Below are 19,289 nucleotides of genomic sequence, written 5' to 3'. Positions count from 1 at the left end.
AAGCTATTCTCGGTAAAATCTTCTCTTTGCTTCTTATAATCCCTTTCTGATACTCTACCACTTTTCTCCCAAATTATCGGTCCCAATAGCTAAAAGAACAAGTACAATAAAGCTCTACCTTTTGTAGCCTACTCCCACTACCTACTCCGAAGTTAGCAGTTTATAATCTCAGTAACCTTCTATAATTGGTAGATATACTTAGAAGGAAAAGAATCCCAGTTGCTTCCTACAAGTCCTGCCAACTAAGTAAATTCCATCCCTGAGAAATTTTGTAATTGAAACTTTATAGTACATTTACGTCACAGTTTGAACAAGCTCCAACTCACTTTGGAAAATATAATAAAACACTTCCAACACTAATACAGACTTCCTGCCCAACTTTTCTTTCATAAGTTGGAAGTTCCAATTATGATGATAAACTGTTATATCTCAGATTATGTCTATGGAATTAAGGAATAATGTCAGAAAATGAAAAAACAAAAAGCTTTTATTACTAGAGATGAAAATAAAAAAATACTTAAAATAGAATAATTATAGTAAGGAAAAAAACAAAACCACGAAGTGATCTTCAGACAAATTTTTTCCCATCCACAATTTTCCAAAATTTGACGCTTAACATTTTTTTCCAAATCCCCAAGTCAATATCTTAATAATTCACTATAATTCAAATTTTTTAAGGTTAGAGGTTACTTCTCCTAGGTGTCTAAATCTCTCCAAAAGAAAAAATAAGTAATTCCAAAAACCTTATACTTGCCTATGTTAGGAGTGTGGTAAAGCCATGCTACCAGTTAAGTAGCCACTAATCTAAGATAAAACTTAAAAATTAGTAAAATTACTTCAAATTTTGAAAACAAGCGATTTTTCTAGTTCATTCTGCTCTCTACCAAAAAACACCAAAAATTTGAAATGTAAAGCAAAATCTAAGGTCAGCAAATAACACTTAAGATAGAAATAGACAGACAACTGATTCAAATTTGCATTAAGATATGAGAGGAGTTTAGCCTATGAAAATGATAAGTTATGATCCCCATACCTATTAATAGTAATTTAGTTATCATTTCAAACAGGCCTCTTACAATACGCTGTGGAAAAATAAAGAACTCCTCTTCTAAGAAACAAATATTGATTATTTCCAAGTACTTTCTTTCTTCTTAAAGTTTTCTAAGAGAAGCGTCTAATCAATGAGCCTCACTTATTGGCCATAATAGTGCAGAGATAGCATCCACTTGTCCAAATAGAGGCAGCGAAGCATATTCATGAACACTCAGATCACAGCCTTCATAGTGAGCTTCATATTTTAAAATGATGTCTAAATTATAAAATTTAGATTGGACAGTGAAATGTAAAACCCCTTACTAATAGTGCAAGTAAAGTAAAGCAAGATAGCCTATCAGGAAGATCTAAGAGACTCTAAGATAGCAAAGAAAATGTTAGATATTGTTGGGATGTAAGTGAATAATTAATGTGTAATCAAGGCTAGGAACAAAGCTATTATTACAGATTTAGGTTAATCCAGGTATTCCTTAATATTTCAAGAGCTTGGAAAACAAATATACATACATACTACATGCTAACTAGTGTTTACCATAGTATATTGAAGAGTGAGGCATAAATCCAGAAAGCTAAAGGAATTCAAATTGCATGGTATCATGTGCCAGAAGCAAAAAAAGTGGGGGAAAAAGTTGAAATTTATTACACTGAAGTGGAAAAAATGGTAAAATTACAAATTAATATCCTACAGAACACAATTAACCTTATAGAAAATGAACTACATAACCAAGTTAGCTGCTTTAATATCACATGAAAATTTACACTGTCATACATACAGGTTTGGAAAGCTACAGATGAAGAGATATTTTTAATATAAAAAGAAGTGGCATAGACATCCAATGATTTTATTATTTATTTATTTATTTATTTTGAGGAAGGTTAGCCCTGAGCTAACTACTGCCAATCCTTCTCTTTTTGCTGAGGAAGGCTGACATCCATGCCCATCTTCTTCTACTTTATATGTGGGACGCCTACCACAGCATGGCTTTTGCCAAGTGGTGCCATGTCTGCACCCGGGATCCAAACCGGCGAAGCCTGGGCCGCTGAGAAGCAGAACATGCGCACTTAACCATTGTGCCACTGGGCCGGCCCCTACATCTAATGATTTAAAAAGTACTCATCAGGAACACTAATTAATAAGCTACAATTCTACTGTATTAGCAAAATAAACATAAATATTAATTTTCCTAAAGGGTTATTATTCATAGATTAAGGAGATTGTTAAGGTTTTGCAATCTAATAACATTATTAATGTCTAACTGAGAATGGTAAAGAATTATGACAATACTCATCACATAAAAGAGTAAGAAAAAAAAGAAAAGAAAATTAGTTAAAATTGAGAAGAGGACAGATATCTATGCATACAAAGATTTTTCATTTTAGAATAAGGGGCTCAAAAAACATTCCATTAAGGGCTTCCCAAGTTAGAAGGAACATGTGTTATTCTTGAGTCATCAATATTTATTCTTTACATCATTTTCACCTATACATTGAGAATTATCTGCCAATCTATACCTTCCTCAAATGAAATGCTTCCTTGTATTAAAAATAGTATTTAAATGACTATAATTCTATGAATAACACTTTCCATTATATACAAATAAATCTAATCACAAAAAAAGCAGTTCTAATTTCACATCTTGGTTACATCCTTCCCTTAATTTGCAAGACATACAAAAATATTTTCTTTACATTCTGACAACAATTCTTAGCCGGGAAGGAGGGGAAATTAATTCAAAATAATTTCAAATAAAGCACAGATAGTACTCTATTGTTAAAACTCCATACTGGGAGAAGGAACAGAGTGGGGTGGGGAATACTGCAATCCCCAAACTAGTTTATCAGATAGAAAGGCATATTAAAACTTAGCCTGCAGTTATGTTTCAAGTATACAACTTAAAAGAAACACAACCCCAAGCCAGTTTCTATTGCTATCGTGCCCACCAAATAAGATCTGCAAAAAGACCCTTGCCTGAATAACAGCACTAAACCAGCAAGTATTACCCACGTTCTTTAGTCCAACAGGAGCTTTGTCCTGCCTTTTTCTATCCTAAGGGTTTCGAGAATCCCTCCAAACCTCTGTAGGTGTCCTCTTCAAACAGGCTTTATTTTCTGCTATGCTGGCTTCAACAACTCTTAAGCCATGGGGAGAAAATGATGAAAAGAAAAATAAAGTATTAATCTAGTGCCGTACCCTAGGAAATAGCATATCACAAACTAACTATTTTAATTACTTAAGCTCTGGATAACGTATTTGAGGAAGTAATATTTAATGCCAACTTTACTCAAGTAGAGGTTAGCTTTCTTTAAGAATATAGCAGCGGCAATGCCAACAGATAAAGAGACATGCAGTTTTCCTCAGAAAAATGAAATTCCAAACACAAAAAGACAATGTTACATAATATAGAAAGTATGTTAAATTATGTCAACCAATTACAAGTTTAGTACCAGGAATATAGCACCTAGACAAGTTTTCTGAGTAATCACTTTATTAAAGCATATATTTAAAATATAACATAATGACTAGTTTTTATAACAATTACTTTGAGTCATCAAGAAAACATCAAAAACTGGACAAACTGCACTTTTACTCCTCTGACCATTAATTTCCTTGCCTATAAAAAATGTTAAATAACGTAAACTCTGGGATTCTTTTCAGTTCTAGATATCTATGACTCTATGACAGTCAAATAAAGGCAGAGAATACTTAGTGTTCACTTCTTCACCCAAAAGTTTGCCTAGTGAAAAATCTAGTGAAACAAATATCTACACGTCAGAATAATAAAAGGCTAACCTCCTGAAAATAAACTCAGCCTACAGAATATCTTAAATATATCTAAACGCAGCAAGAGTAATGCTACTTTGCTCAATGACGTTTTTCTTGCTCTTAAGCAAGAAATTACATGCTGGAAAACTGCCTGCTCAAGACATGTGTTACTTAGTGTTCTAAATAAGCCTTAGGTAATATTCAGGTGTCTTAACCCATTTTATGTTAATTACAAAAACCTCAGCAAGAATGAGTTTTTCCAATTTTTTGGCTTCCTGAGATAATCTCATTCATGCTACATCATCTTTATGCTCAAGATTTTGCCCGACTAGATCAATGTCAAAATAATATAGCTATGTTTGTTAATGATGGGGAAAAAGTGAATTGTTGTATTAGCTCTCACTGCAGTATTTGCAACATGACATTAGACACAATGTAACAGGACTCCAAATCATCATTACTTAAAATAACTTATGTGAAAATAGAATAAAGTCTTTCTTTGGGACACAACGAAACCACGTACTAAAAAAAAGTAAGTAACAACAACAGTTGTTAAAATGTAAAGGTCAAAGTAACCTTATATACTTAAAACTAAACAGGTTACACCTCTGTCACTTTTAAGTGTGATCCATCATTAGCAGCAGTATTCTCTGCCCCAAAACTAACTCTCACATGCACCCTCCACCCCTGGGCTTTTTCTCTTAAACTATTTACTACTAAAGTATACCAGAATTTCTTGGAAGGTATTTAGGTAGATAAATTGGGTCAGAAGAAAACCAGAATTTATCTAGAACATCCCACTGTGGCCAGAAAGCAAGTTTTCAAGAACCTAAGGGAAGATAAAAAGTCAGAGCCAACTTGAGAGGCTTCCTACTGTTCAACGGCACAGTTCAGGATAATACAAAACAAGAGCAATAATACAGTGGATTATGTACAAAGCAACTAGGTTATGCTCAAAAGAGAAAAGTTAACAGTATGCAAAAGGTATATGTAACACAAAGACTGCTGTATATAGAAAGGTATATTTAATTTCTTATTGACTTTCACAAACGGGAGTGTTTTCATTTGCAAGTTTTGTTCCTTTTGTAATGCACATGTACATTTAGAAGTTTAAATAAAGGAATCGTATTTGTATCTTGGCAATTCAAGATGAATGAACAAAAACAAGCAATGAGTTCTGGGGGAAGAAGCAACAATACCACAAACAGGAAAGAAGAATTAGAGCCAGAGGTCATACACAAGAGAGAGAAGAGGCATCCGGCAATTGACCAGCACCTGGGGGCATGTACAATCACCATTTAAAATGAGGATTCTACAACATACTGTAAAAGTATAAACTGGTCAAAAGTCTAGGAAAACTACACTCAATCCTGAATCTCCTGGTGGATAAACCTCTACCATTACATATTTTTAACCTACTATTATAATAAAATACCACTAAGAAATGAACCCTTAATAATGTCAACAGACCAGATCACATCCATCATAACGACCAGGCAATGGGTCACATAGACATTTGTTATGAAAAACATGAGAATACCTAAGTTCTACAAAATACACCCAATCTGCAAAAATTAAAATGCATATATGAGTCACACGAAGTAATAACAAAAGGAAATTCAGCCTCAAGACCAGATTGACTTAAACTAGGTCTCATGTTGCCCACAAATGTCAACGACCCAACCCAAATCTACAATCCAGACTGCCCTGAGATAATGATATTCTTCTTATTCTAATCTGGTTAAGATTACTAAAATCCAGGAAGGTTTTTTTTAATGTTTTGATGCAATCAATTCCCTCACCCTCCTTTTCTGCCCCTCTCCTACAAAGAAAATACACCTCTTGATTTGTATGTTTACACACAAATTTGTATGTTAAACATTACATTAATGGAATGAGCTAACTTACGTAAACTTTTTGGTTCCCTTGCCTAATCTCTCCCCATAGGACTGGGAGAATGTATGGCCTCAAATGTACTTTCTAGGACCAAGTAGCTTGCCTGCACTGTTTGTTATACTATTCCTCAAAGCAAGTGGGAAGGGAAAGAAAGTCAAGGATATAAATTGAAGATACCATCTCCCCAGCATTCCTATGTACCCTTTTTTACAGAGGTAAAATTAGGTACAAACTGTAATAACTGTTTGATTAGGACTCAAGAGATACATGCTCACTGCTTCTCAAAGTTACCTAAGATACAAAAATAAAAGAATATCCATTTCCTAAATTATATTTTGTGTGTATATGTGTACATATGTATAATTATTCATATAACTCAATTCTGTCATATGGTAAATATCATTCATTATCACAAAAGTATAGGTGTTAAAGAAATAGGTTTATTATAAATTGCTTAGCCACACCATATGGTGAAATTATGGTACTAAAAGACGGTGGATGAAAGAATGCCATGACTTTGTGATCTCCTTGATTTAGAGCTTACAACTCATTCAGTTTTGTATCACCGGGGACTTACAACATGCTTCAGTGGGTTTCCTCCTACCGCCTCCTCCAGGATCATGAAGGACTTTACAAACACATCTATTACACTGCACCAAAAATATTTATTAATTACTCAGTCTCTCCCATTAGCATGTGGAGGGTAGAAACACAGATCTGTTTCTTCGCTAGAGCTTACATGATAAATATAGGGGCTAAACGAGTGTTTAAAGTAAATGGATGATTAAGATGTTAGATGATGTTATACCTCTCTTATTTTTTAGCTAAAGCCCATCTCCAGCTAAATATTACTCTATTCCCAAGCCCTTGACCCCTTCTATAGTCCAGTACTGGTTTAATGAACATAAACTTTCTATAACGCCAATTTCTACATAAGGGTCCCTTCCCTGGACTCACCAGACTAAAGCCAGTGATACCAGCCAGGCTTTAAACTAGTAAAGAGTATGTAATAACTATATTCTAGGCATTAAAGCTGCCAGGAGAGAGAAAGAAAAAAAAGGAAAAACAAAAAACAATGCAAATCTCAGAGAGCTCAGAAACAGCTTATAACAAAATGCCCAGAGAGGCAACCCCAAAAGCCACAATCAAAAACCAAACCCCCTACACATCATCTGCTTTCTTATCTTCCCAACACTGGTCATGACCATGGCATTCAGCAATAGAAAAAGACGACAAAATGTTTTGTGTCTCTTTTTCTCCCATACTGAATGTTCAGAGAACTTAGGGTAAATGTTCACCTTCCCAGTGAAATTTTATTGCAGTGATTGGGGAGGGGGAGGGTTTGCTTGTTTTACTTTGTTTTCTACTGTTATTTAAACCGAATTATAGCAGTAATCTTGAAAACATTCCACTTTAGATTATCTAAGTCCATTTTGGGGAAGCAGCATACTCACTGGAAAACAAGCATTATCATTTAAGCTGTATAGATCATCCAAAAAGAAAAGAAAAAAGCAGGAAGTGAGGGAGAGAAGGAGAGAAAGAGAGTGGAGGGAATCATCTTGTTGACTGCCTTCAAAAAAACCTATTGCGGGACCTGGCCTGGGGCTGAGTGGTTAAGTTCCCGCGCTCCACTTTAGCAGCCCAGGGTTTCGCCAGTTCGGATCCTGGGCAAGGACACGGCACCACTCATCAGGCCATGCTGAGACGGTGTCCCACGTGCCACAACTAGAATATACAACCATGCACTAGAGGTTTGGGGGGAAGGAAAAAAAGACTGGCAACAGATGTTGGCACAGGTGCCAGTCTTAAAAGAAAAAAAAAAAAACCTACTGGTATTTTGATTAGATCACACTAAACTGTAAGTCAATTTAAGGAGAACTGATCAGTTTTACAACGTTCAGTCCTCCAATTTGTGAAATAGACTATATTTCCAATCATTACATATTCATTAATGTATCTCAATGATATTTAACAATTTTCTTGGAGTATTTGCACATTTCTTATTAGATTTATTCCTGGTCTTTAATAGTTTTATGTGTTTTAAATGGTAGCTTTTAAAATTTCACTTTCTCATTCTTTCTTATGCATAGAAATATAATTTTTTTATATTGATTATTAATCAACATAGCTAAATGTTCTTTTTTTCTTGGTAGCAGTACTTTAGGGATAATTTACATATAATAAGATATAGAAATCTTAAATGGACAGTTCAGTGAAATTTTTCTAGGTATGTATACACCCATGTGACCACCACAGACGAAAATATAGAAAATTTCCATTATTCCAGCAAAGCCTCTCATGCCCTTTTTCAGCCAACAGTGCCGTCTTCTCCATCCCTCAATAATCACCATCCTGACTTCTATCACCATAAATTAGTTCTGCCTCTCCTTAAACATCACGTAAACGGAATCACACAGCAGTTACTCTTTTATGTCAAGTTTCTTTCACTCAGCATTTTGCTTTGAGGATTCCTCCACATTTTTGCCAGTACCAGGAAAATGTTTTCCATTATATTGCTTACTATTCCATTGTGTGAATATACCACCCATTGTTTACTATTCTGTTCTTATATTTGGTCGCTCAGTTTTTAGTTATTATCAATAAAGCTACTCTACACTCCTTTCTCAAGGGTCCACACCTAGGAGTGGAAATGCTAAGTCCTAGCACAGTATGTGTTGAAATTCATTAGAAATTCCCAGTTTCCCAAAGTGGTTATGCCATTATTCATTCCTACCAACAGTCTATGACAGTTCCAGTTGCTCTACATGCTCAACACTTGGTATTGTCAGTCTTTTTAATTTTAGCCATTGTGATGGATATACAGCGGTGCCTGTTCTCTAATGAGATGACTTTCGAGCTTGCACTACCCAGATCGCCACCATTGCTTCAATCTATCATCACATCCACCACAGCAACATGTCCACAATCATATACTAAGTACCATTTAAGGGACTCTCTGTTTCTAACATAGAAGCTACCACTGCATGTCAGACATGTGACTCCTGCCAAAAGTTGACCTGTTTCTCTCATGGTGAAGGAGGCCACATTGCATGGGGTGTGGCTGCCCACTCCTGGCAGACTGACTATATCAAACCTTTGAACAGCCCCCTCCTGCCCCAATCCTTCTTAGGACTATCAGTGGTACTTCAGTGTTGTTGACACTTTTTCAAGTGACACTCATGCTGTTCCAGTCTGATCAGGCAACTCTGGCCCTTAGAACTAATATGCTTCATATTTTCAACCATTCCAGACCACTTGTAATCTGACACTGGTGTACCTCTTACCATAAAAAACACTCAAAAAGGAATGATAGTCAAAGCAGTCAATGGACCTCCTATGCTCCCTATCATCCAGACAACTGGTATTGTTGAGCATTAGAATTTTCCTCATAAATCAACTTTAAAAAGGCTGTAATTGCCTCCCTCACTTACTCCTGTTCCAAACATATTCTTAGGGCAGCTCCCCCTCACAGCTGCTTCCCAGGTAATGATCAGAATGAAAATGAGAGGAGCTTTGGAGACCAACTTAAAAATTCAGAATTCTACCCTAACCATTCCTGGATATGATACTCTTTTCTTTCTCCAAAGGGCAACTCTAGGCTGTCCTGGTTGGTAAACCCTCCAGGAGGCTCCCAGACTTAACTCCAGTTCAGATACCTGGATTTCTGTGTTGAACTGAATGGTCTTAGAATGCAAAGATAACCATTATTTGGTTGAGTACACTGCTCACCTAGTTCCCCTACAGTGGCAAAGTGGGAGGCACAACGAGTCCGTGCTAATTTTATAAAAATGTCTTTGTTCCTCTTGTACCTGCCCTTCTGGAGGAAAAGTCAGGTACAAGTAGGAAATTACTGGGAAAAAAGGTAAAATTACTGGGACACACAGATTTTGTGGCAGTGGAGGCAATATAAGCACCCCACGTCTAGGGGTGTAGGAAACATGGAAACAGGAGGGATAGTAATAATCTTTGTCTTTCAGAACTGCCCTTGAAACCTTAATCACAAAGAAAAGTGCGTTGGTGAGGCTACCCCACACAGTTTCACAGTATAAAATTCTGGCAGTTATTTTCTTTCCATTCATTTTTGAAAATCATTTTCTTATTTTCATGTGTCTTATTGCTGCGTCAATTTGTTTCATTTGTCACTAACTTTAGGATACTTCCACCTTTCTTCTCTGAAAACTTTTAAGATTTTCTTAGTCTTTTCCTTTTTTTCTTCTTTTCTACTGTGGAAGATTCACCATGGGCTAAAGTCTGCCGCCAATCTTCTTCTTTTTGTATGTAAGCCTCCACCACAGCATGGCCACTGACAGAGGAGTGATGTAGTTTCACAGCTGGGAATTGAACTCAGGCCGCCACAGAGGAGCACACCAAAATTAACCCCTAGGCCACCAGGGCTGGCCCAAGATTTTCTCAGTCTTAAGTGCTCTGGACTAACACTATAATGAATCTGCGTAATGGTTTCTTTTAATTTTCCTGACTGCCATTTGTTGGGCCTCATGAAATTACAGGTTATCTTTTCACTTCTGAAAAATTCTCAGTAATCATCTCTTTAAATTTTGCCTAACCCACTCTCTCCTCTCCTCGGGTGTAACACCAATTAATGTATGTTAGACCTACTCACTTTCTTCTCCATATTTTCCATCTTTTTAGCTGTCTTAGAAGTTGGATAATTTTTCCTCATAAATCTTCCAGTCTCCTAATATGTCCTTTAACTACATCCAATCTGCTACTAAACCTAGGTCCTGTACATTTTTTTTTACTACAGTAATTCTGGTTTTCATTTTCAGAATATATTTTCAGTTCTTTTTCAAATTTGTCAGGTCATATTTTCAAGCATTTCTTGTCTCCTTTAAAAGCTAAAGTATAGTTCTATCGATCACAATATCTAAATACATGAGCGCATTTTTGCTGCCTATTATTTTTGCTGATTCTCACAGTGACTTTTTTCCAATTATGCTTGGTAATTTTGACTAGTGGAACTTGCAGAACTTCTAAAGTTACTGAAGGGGATTCTTTGAGGCCAAGGATAAAGACAACTTCCTAGAGAGAGAACGCATTTTTGATTCTGCCAGGACCTATGGACGACACAAATCCAACACCATTTAAAACTAAATTCCCAAGTCGGTATTTATTGGACCATTGAAGTGACACAAATTAGCTGCAAAACATGGTACAACTTCTCAGGGGCAAGTCTCATCACCTCCAACAGCATCCTTCAGAGCCAAGGTAACCATCTTTGTAGTGCTCTAGGAGTTCTGAAAGAGGGGAATACTTCTGACTTACCCTTATTGTGAATATGTCACCCTTTGACAAACAACTTAATAAGGGGCAAGATCTCCTATTAAAGTTCCTTACCATATACAATGTTCTTTGACTTATTTCTTCCACGTTCAACAAGGATATCATAACTGAAGTTTATACACATAAGCCAATTTATATACAAGCAAATACTATCATGTCAAAAACTGACTTTCAGTGTGCTGAACTTACTTCTTTGGGTTCCTGCTTTCACCCTGATTTCAGTAAAATTTTACAATATTTTATATCCAACAGAAACAACACAAAATTCTGGTTGTTTCCATTAGAAAATGTGTCTTAGTCTACTATATTTCTTGAAATAGTTGGAGATGTGTTTTTTGTAACGGTTTTAACTAGAACCTAGCCCTACCTTCTATCCAGCTAGTTCAAAGTCATTTCACGAGGCAAGCCATTTTCACAAGAAATATGCCAGAGACACAAACCAGTCCCAATGTAGCTCATTAGTAAATTTCAACTAACCATACTCTACTTGTTCTCTATCTAAGCAATGACAACCAAGAGAAAACTATAATATAATACATCCAATGCAGACATTAAGGAGTAATTATAATAAGAATTACACTTCCAAGATGTTCAACTTAAAAAATTTTACCATGAAATTTATGAATGCCTAAACACAGGATTGTAAGATATAAAAAGATAGGCTTTATCTCATCTAATTATACATAATAATGTAGTATTCCAATTGTGTGAATTCATATTAAAGTATATCTATTGAAATATAAGCACAGTCAGATGATTCTAGGATTTTATTTTGGCAAGATTCTGTCATATGAACTTGGGTAACGAACAAGTAGTTAAATTTACTTTTAAGCATGATATATAATTTGCATCATTTTCCCTTTTGAATTTAGACTTCCAAGCCTTAATAAAACCCATAGAGACAAACACATCTTTGCTAAATGTTTAGCTAGAATCCTGACATTTCCTTTTTACTGATACAATGTGATTTACATATGTGCTTATTAACTGCCTATTTTGCATTTGACACTCTTAACTGTAAATTATAAAACACATAACAAAAAATAACATTTAGCAACAGTAAATTAATATGACTTTTTACTTCTACAGAGTATAATTTTATGTAAAATTTTACAGCATATTACACTATGCCAAATCTCTGTAATGTTATCTACAATAAAAGTATTTATAAAATATATACTATTTTAAAAGTACATTAAAATGTAAAAGCCAAGAATAAAAAAGAGCATTATCTTATTTTCTTTTCCATTTGGACAAAAATAAGTATCTAAAACAATATATAACATATACATTGAACTTAGTAACAGATTAGGAATAGTTTTAATCCCTTAACTTTTAAGTTATTTCTACTGTTTATTATCTAATTAATTAGCATATGTTCTTTTAATTAGAAAACACATAATAGAAAACTACTGATACCATTTGGTATATAAGCTTCCAGAGTTTTTAAAATTTATATACTACTATAAATTCATAAAAAGTACACTCTTTAAAATAATATTTGTAACACAGTATATATTCTGTTTTATAACCTCTTTTTTACATAATAGATCATTCCCCTTAAGTATGAAATCCAACTCATGTATTTCATGATTCAAATATTTCTCAACAAAGCTGAAGTACTGTCAAGTTTTATAATATTCAAGATAATTATTTCATTCCAATCTATTTCTTTAAGACAAAACCTAATTTTATAATTTCTCCAAATCCTTTACAAAATAAGCCTAACTAAAATGTCTAAAGATAGTTTATGTATTTTTGGCTTTCATTTAAAATTACTGGCGTTAAATACTATTAACTGCAATGAAAGAGAATAATGACTTTTAATTGTCTTTCCATCTTAAAATAATGTCTTAAAAAGTACTTTCCTAAGTATCATTTAAAAACATTAAAAAGTATTGCTAATAAAAATTATGTGCCTTTGCTAAACATAGCATTTTGAGACAACTCCTACGATACAGTAATCTCAGATTACTTAGAAAGAAATATACTATTGACACTGTGCCAAGGGAAATTACGTGAGGAAGCTGGCACATTCTGCTACCAAACAACTCTGCTACAGAGAAAAGAACACTGGAGTCATAAGACCCATCTTAGCTGCGTACCTTTGGAAAATCATTTAACCTCTTAAAAGATATATTTCTTCTTCAGTAAGACAGAGTTATCACTGCTTGCAAAGAGTTGTTTAGAAGATTACACAGTCATGCGTCCCTTAACGACAGGGATACATTCTGAAAAATGCATCATTAGGTGATTTTGCCATCGTGTGAGCATCCTAGACAGTACTTACACAAACCTAGATGGTTTAGCCTCCTACACACCTAGGGTATATGGTACTAATCTGATGGGACCACCATCATATATGCGGTCCATCATTGACCACAATTTCATTATGCAGCACATGACTGCAGCTAGTTATAATTTAAAGTTTTTTTTAGTCATCATTCTTTTGTGATAAAATCAAATTTATTTATTTGATCCTTCAGTAGATCAAATTGCTTTAAACTGAAAAGTTTTCCTTATTAAATCAAAAGATGCATTTTATCACATCTCTTAGAATCTTGCCTAATTCTTTAAAAAAAAAAAAACCCCTATCAACATACTACCATACTATAGATCAGAGGTTGGTAAACTGCAGCCCATGGACCAAATCCAGCTGGCAGCCTATTTTTGTAAATCAGGATTTACTGGACCACAGCCACACTCATTAAGTAATGTATTATCTATAACTGCTTTTATACTACAACACCAGACTGAGTAACTGCAACAGAAACCATATGGTCAACAAAGCCTTAAATATTTACCATTGGCCTTTTACAGGAAAATGTCTGCAGACGCCTTCTATAAAAGACTATAAATTGAATTGGACGATGTACCCAAAAGGGATTAGGAGGAAAAAAAAATCAGAGAAACATTGAAACATACACCTAAATTTAGTGCCCATAATGCCACTCCAAAGTCCTAAAAATCTAAGCTTCAAACGCAATTGGAACTAGAAAATGAAACTTTTGGTTACATAAAATATAAAAAAATACTGAAATATATTCATAATTTATTTAGAATAACAAAGTATATTTTGTGCCTCTTGAAGTTAATTAAAGCCAATTATTATTTCTATTATAAACAGAACTTATATCCACTTTATATAAATTAGGTTTTCACCTGCTAACGGCTTGCTCCTCATCAGTCATTCCAGTCTCCCTGAACGCCCTGTTTGATTCCGCCAAACTCAAGGCAACTGCTCTCTGAAGATCATCTTCATCATCTCCAGTGAGATCAATCACATCTGAAAAGCAAAACTAACTTTCTCAAAATGGAAAGTCAAACAGAATGAAAGGTAATTCTTATCATGGAGATTTTACACCCTCTATACCCTTTCAAACCAAAGTCAGCACCAACATAATTCTCTGTAAGATCCTTTCTGAAGAGAATACGAACATTTTAAATGGAACATACTTCGAAACACTGTTCCTCTCTGTGAAATATAGCTAAAAGCAGTAAGGGCATAAATATTTTTCATTACAGAGGAAACAATATTTACTATGAAGTCCCTGATTAAAAGTATATAATAAGCAGAAAGACTGCTAAAAAACTTCTTTACCAAAACAATTTGAAATTAACGTAATTAAACACTTGCATTTCCGCTTTTGGAAGTTAATCCAAATGTCCACACGTCACAGTTCCTCCACACGACCCCCTAGACGCTGTCTGTCAAAGTACAACAACTAACAACTGAGCTCCCAAAAATCATGTTCCAGAAACTAACTGACCGCAGATACATATACGTTCATATCCACATTGTTTTAAAGTCTGGAAGAACGTGCCAAATTGTTAACAGTGGTTAAGTCTGATGAAGAGGGTTATGGAGGAGGAAGTGTAAGGATCCCTCACTTTCTATTTCAAACACTTCTCTACCATCTGAATCATTTAATAATCATTCAGTTTACTAAATAATTTTAATTTAAAAAAAGTTTGCATTTCACAAAAAGAAATACACTAAGCAAAGAAAATAGTTTTGATGCTATAAGCATTCTTTTTCCAAAGAATAAAGGCTACAACTATTACCACCTACAGAAAAAACACTTTTTAACCAATTTCCCAGTAGATATTCATCAATTTCCTTAACCCAAAAGATGCCAATAATACTCACATTATTGTTTAAACAATGGTAAGAACCATAATATGTTGCCAAGTAGGGGATTACAAAACAATATGATGAGAAAGAAAACACCATATCTGTTATTACCTTATCTTTGTGTGGTTGGGATTTTGCTTCTGGGTATTTTGGACAAGTTTTGTATTCCTTTCTTTTATTTGTATTTGAGACATGTTAAAAACTAATTTTTTTTCATTGTAATCCTAGAATTTTATAAAAGGGAGACAAACAAAAAGGAGTAGGTGATGGGAGATAAGATGCTTGCATTTTACCATCTAGCTATAGGGTTACATACAGAGGCTAGAAAAGAATATTCCACACTTAATAAGAAATAAATAATATATATTGGCCTATTTCTATTGTTATCCACACTTTTTCTCCAAAGGGTAGCTTACAAGGATATTAAAAATATTAGAAATAATAGTTGGCCATGGAAGATTTTTTTTTTTTAATGTTCTTAGAAAGTATAATAAAACCTCACAAAAATGTAGTAAGTAGAGTCCAAAAAAATTCAGTCAAGTAAAATGTAGAACACATAGCAAGGTAACTGAAATGATGGAGCATGCCTAGATCTATCAGCAGGCCAAAGGCTTTCTGAGTCCGGCTTACAAGACCTAAGTACAGGTCGACCACGGCTGAACATGGGTGTCACCGGGGTATAACTATCCAATCCAACTTAAATATTGATGAAGCAGAAGTCAGGACTAGAGAGGGATGAAATGGCCTTATGAAAATGAGAACCACCTTGGTCATTAAATAATGACTAGAATAGAGGTGAGAAAAGAGAGAATAATGGAAGTAAGGGAAACAATTTGAAAATCACCAAGCAGCAGAAAAACAGGTTTTGGGGATATGATCAATTAGCCCTCAGACTCCATTCTCTCATCCTCCAAGTATGCTTTATTCAACGATAGAAGCTGGAAAGATTAAAAGATACAAACAAATCTATCTTCCCAATTCACGTGCAGTTAAGGTTCTGGATAAAATTTAGGTTCCACCAACTGGATGCACTAACAGGAGCTTTGGAAGGCAGAGTGAGGGGGAAGCCCTACTCCTGCTGCTTTTGGCTGTTCTCACCAGCATGACTGAAGAGATGTGGGTTGTTCCACAGTGGCATTCCAGTGTCCAATTTCCAGCTTCAGGGATGTCAAGAGATAAGAGTAGAAGCGGCAACTAGACTCTGCATTCCAAAGTCCGGGCAGAGCTCAGCGGCAGTTACCTAATCTTGGATGCTTATTCTTCTCTGGGCTGCAGCTACAGAAGCATGTTCTTGAACCCAGGAGTCCCAGAGGCAGCCTCCTGATTCACTCACTCACTACCCTCCTGATTGTGGCAGAGGGAGAGCTTCCCTGGCTGGCGAGTCCCACAAGAATCCAGGAGTCATTTCTGAAAGCTGAGCTAGAGATCCTCTCTCCAGTGCTTCCAGTGATTTCTTTAAGAACCTAATCCTCTGGATTAAATTTCTTCTATGAAACTATCTAGAGTGTTTACTGTTTCCTGACTGACAAGTAAACCAAACCAGCTAAGGCAGAAACTCACTCAGAAATAGCAACAACTTAAACTTAGAGCTTTTTCATAATTTATCGATTGTAACTCAAGCAACACAAAAGCAAAACACAAGGCAAGATATTTTTAACTCTATCTGATACAAGAGACAGATAACTGACGTTGTGAGAAATGAAGTATATCATCATAAGAACAAAACATGGCGGCGAGACTTCAAATTTAAGTCTTCTATTAAATCCAGTGGCTTTCCTCCATAGTAGCAGTTCTCCAAGTGGAGTCCATGGATCCTCAGGGATCCCCTATGGCCCTAGGAGGGAAAGGAGGTCCTTAAGTAAAATATATTCTCATAATAGTACTAAGGTGTCATCTGCCTTTTCTACCGTGGTCATATTGGCACTGATGATACGAAACAACAATGCATTAAACTGCTGCATCTTAGCACACAAATCAAGGCAGTGGCACCAAGTTGTGTGAGCAATTCATTGTTATTACTCACAAATAGGCACACTCGTTACTCAAAACAGAAAAAGCCAGTTTCTCTTAAGTCCTTGATAAAAAGGGAAAAATCAATTTTATTAAATCTCAAATACTGATTTAAATTTTCTTTTAATTCTACATGACAAATAAGAAGTATGCACAGTACCTCTGCTGTATATCCAAAGCACACTGTTGCTAAAGAAAAAACACAAGTGCAACGCTTGAGTTGCAAACTGAACTGATTTTTTTTCATGGAACACTATTTTTACTTGAAAGAACAACTGACAAACCACAAGCTATGATTATGCAGACTTGAGTATTTGACAGATGTTTTCTCGAAAATAAAGTGAACCTGTCACATGAGGGAGAATGAATGACAGCATTTGTTGACAATGACTAACACAGAATTTTCAAGCAAAAATCAGAATTTTGGAAAACTTGTTTCTACCATTATGAGCTTGATATTTCCCCAATACTTAAAGGATTTCTGGTGAAATCAGGTGATATTGACAATTTTAATTTGTTTTATGATGCAGACGTTCTGCCAAGATTTGGAAGGAAATCTTTTCCAAATTACCAATGCACAGTATTACAAAATCATGCATAGGTAAACAATCCATTCAAAGAGCAAGGTAAGCCATAAAGACGCTTCTAGCATCTTCGGTCTTTGACCCTGGATCCTGACACAGAGCTTCTAAATCACTTGGAACTTCCTGGGTGATAGGAGCATCTTTTGTTCTAATGAGACGACTCTTGGTGGCCTCCTGTATAGCTTCAGGGTGGGCACTGATCACCAGAAAAACCAAACCATGATTAGAAGCTTGGAACTTTGAGCCTCATCTCCCATCCTCTGGGAAGGAGAGAGAGGCTGGAAATTAAATTAATAATCAATCAAGCCCACCTGATGAAGTCTCCATAGAAATCCCTGAAGTACAGGGCTCCGAGAGCTCCTGGGTTAGTGACATATCCACATGGGAGGGTGGCGTACCCCAAATCCATGAGACGGAGGCTCCTGCACTCAGGACCCTTCCAGACCTTGCCCTATGCATCTCTTCATCTGGCTATCCATCTGTATCCGTTATCATATTCTTTACTATATAATAAACGGGGAAATGTGTTTCCCTGAGCTCTGTGAGCGACTGTAACAAATTATCAAACTTGAGGAGGGGGTCATGGGAACCCTCAATTTGTAGCCCAGTCAGAGAGAAGTGTGAGTAACCTGGGAACCCATTACTTGTAACTGGCATCTTAGGTGGAGGCAGTTGTGTGCAACTGAGCCCTTAACCTGTGGGATCCGATACCAACTCCAGGTAGTGTCAGAATTGAACTGAACTGCAGGACACTCAGCTGGTATCAGAAAATTGGTCGGGTGTGGGGTAAAAACTCACATATCTGGTGTCAGAAGTATTGAGTGAGGGCAGAGGAAGAAACAAGCAATAGTAGCCTTTGATGCTAGAAAGGTTGGTTGGCGAGAAGTTATTGGTCCTTAACTGAAAAGCTGAGACTTTTTCCTTTAAGCAGTGGAGAAAGTTTATTTATTATTTGTAGCTTCACTATAATTATCATAATTTTTTCCAGGATGTTCCCATTACTCCATAAATCCTCTTCTTTCCAGAAGATATTTTAGAACAATACAGCAATCGTGAAAGACTATTATAACTTACTCGCATACTAAATACAGATATGATTTTAAAACCAGATATTAAGAAAATAAAATGTTATTTCACTAGAATGGTAAAACCTGAATTTCTTCTTTTTCTGGAGTTAGGGGAATGACTTCCAAAAACACGTAATGAACTATCAATTTCACAATGAAAACTAGCCCTCTGTGATTTTCTTATACGCTCACACTCAAAAAGGAACATAGAATAAACTTGGCGTAAACAATTTCTAATTGGCCAAACTAAATAAAAGTTTAGCCTATGTAAAAATCCCATCCAAATACCAAAGTATTATAAATATTTTTATATCTGTACCAAGCGAGGACCTTGGCAAAACCCTCAAACTTTGTTTTAACCAACCCTCCCTCTAGTATTAGTGTGAACACAACTCAAGGGCACAAGCATGTTAGTGTTAGTTGGATACCAGTGTAGAAAATCACACATTACAAAAGCCTATGAACAGGAATCTTCAACA

At 35.5% G+C, this 19,289-nt stretch overlaps 1 protein-coding gene across 6 annotated transcripts in view; it reads right to left on the bottom strand.

Moving 5' to 3' along the window:
- Positions 1-19,289, bottom strand: part of LOC138916586 (ubiquitin carboxyl-terminal hydrolase 25-like) — a 93,404-nt gene that overhangs the window by 29,856 nt on the left and 44,259 nt on the right. For 3 of the 6 annotated variants that reach the window (XM_070229504.1, XM_070229506.1, XM_070229505.1), the window contains 2 exons: positions 14,177-14,300; positions 2,953-3,185 (listed from right to left, as the gene is read on the bottom strand). In XM_070229504.1, coding sequence (XP_070085605.1) covers positions 3,101-3,185; positions 14,177-14,300 — 209 coding nt within the window. In that variant the 3' untranslated portion in view covers positions 2,953-3,100. Of the gene's footprint in view, positions 1-2,952; positions 3,186-14,176; positions 14,301-19,289 lie in introns of those variants that run through there. The other 3 variants (XR_011423872.1, XR_011423873.1, XM_070229507.1) reach the window with 1 other exon arrangement.

The sequence above is a fragment of the Equus caballus genome, chromosome 12, assembly GCF_041296265.1.
Source record: "Equus caballus isolate H_3958 breed thoroughbred chromosome 12, TB-T2T, whole genome shotgun sequence".
Taxonomy (NCBI): Eukaryota; Metazoa; Chordata; class Mammalia; order Perissodactyla; family Equidae; genus Equus; species Equus caballus.
The sequence above is the reverse complement of the archived record's forward strand: the minus strand, read 5'-3'. Positions and strand labels throughout refer to the sequence as shown.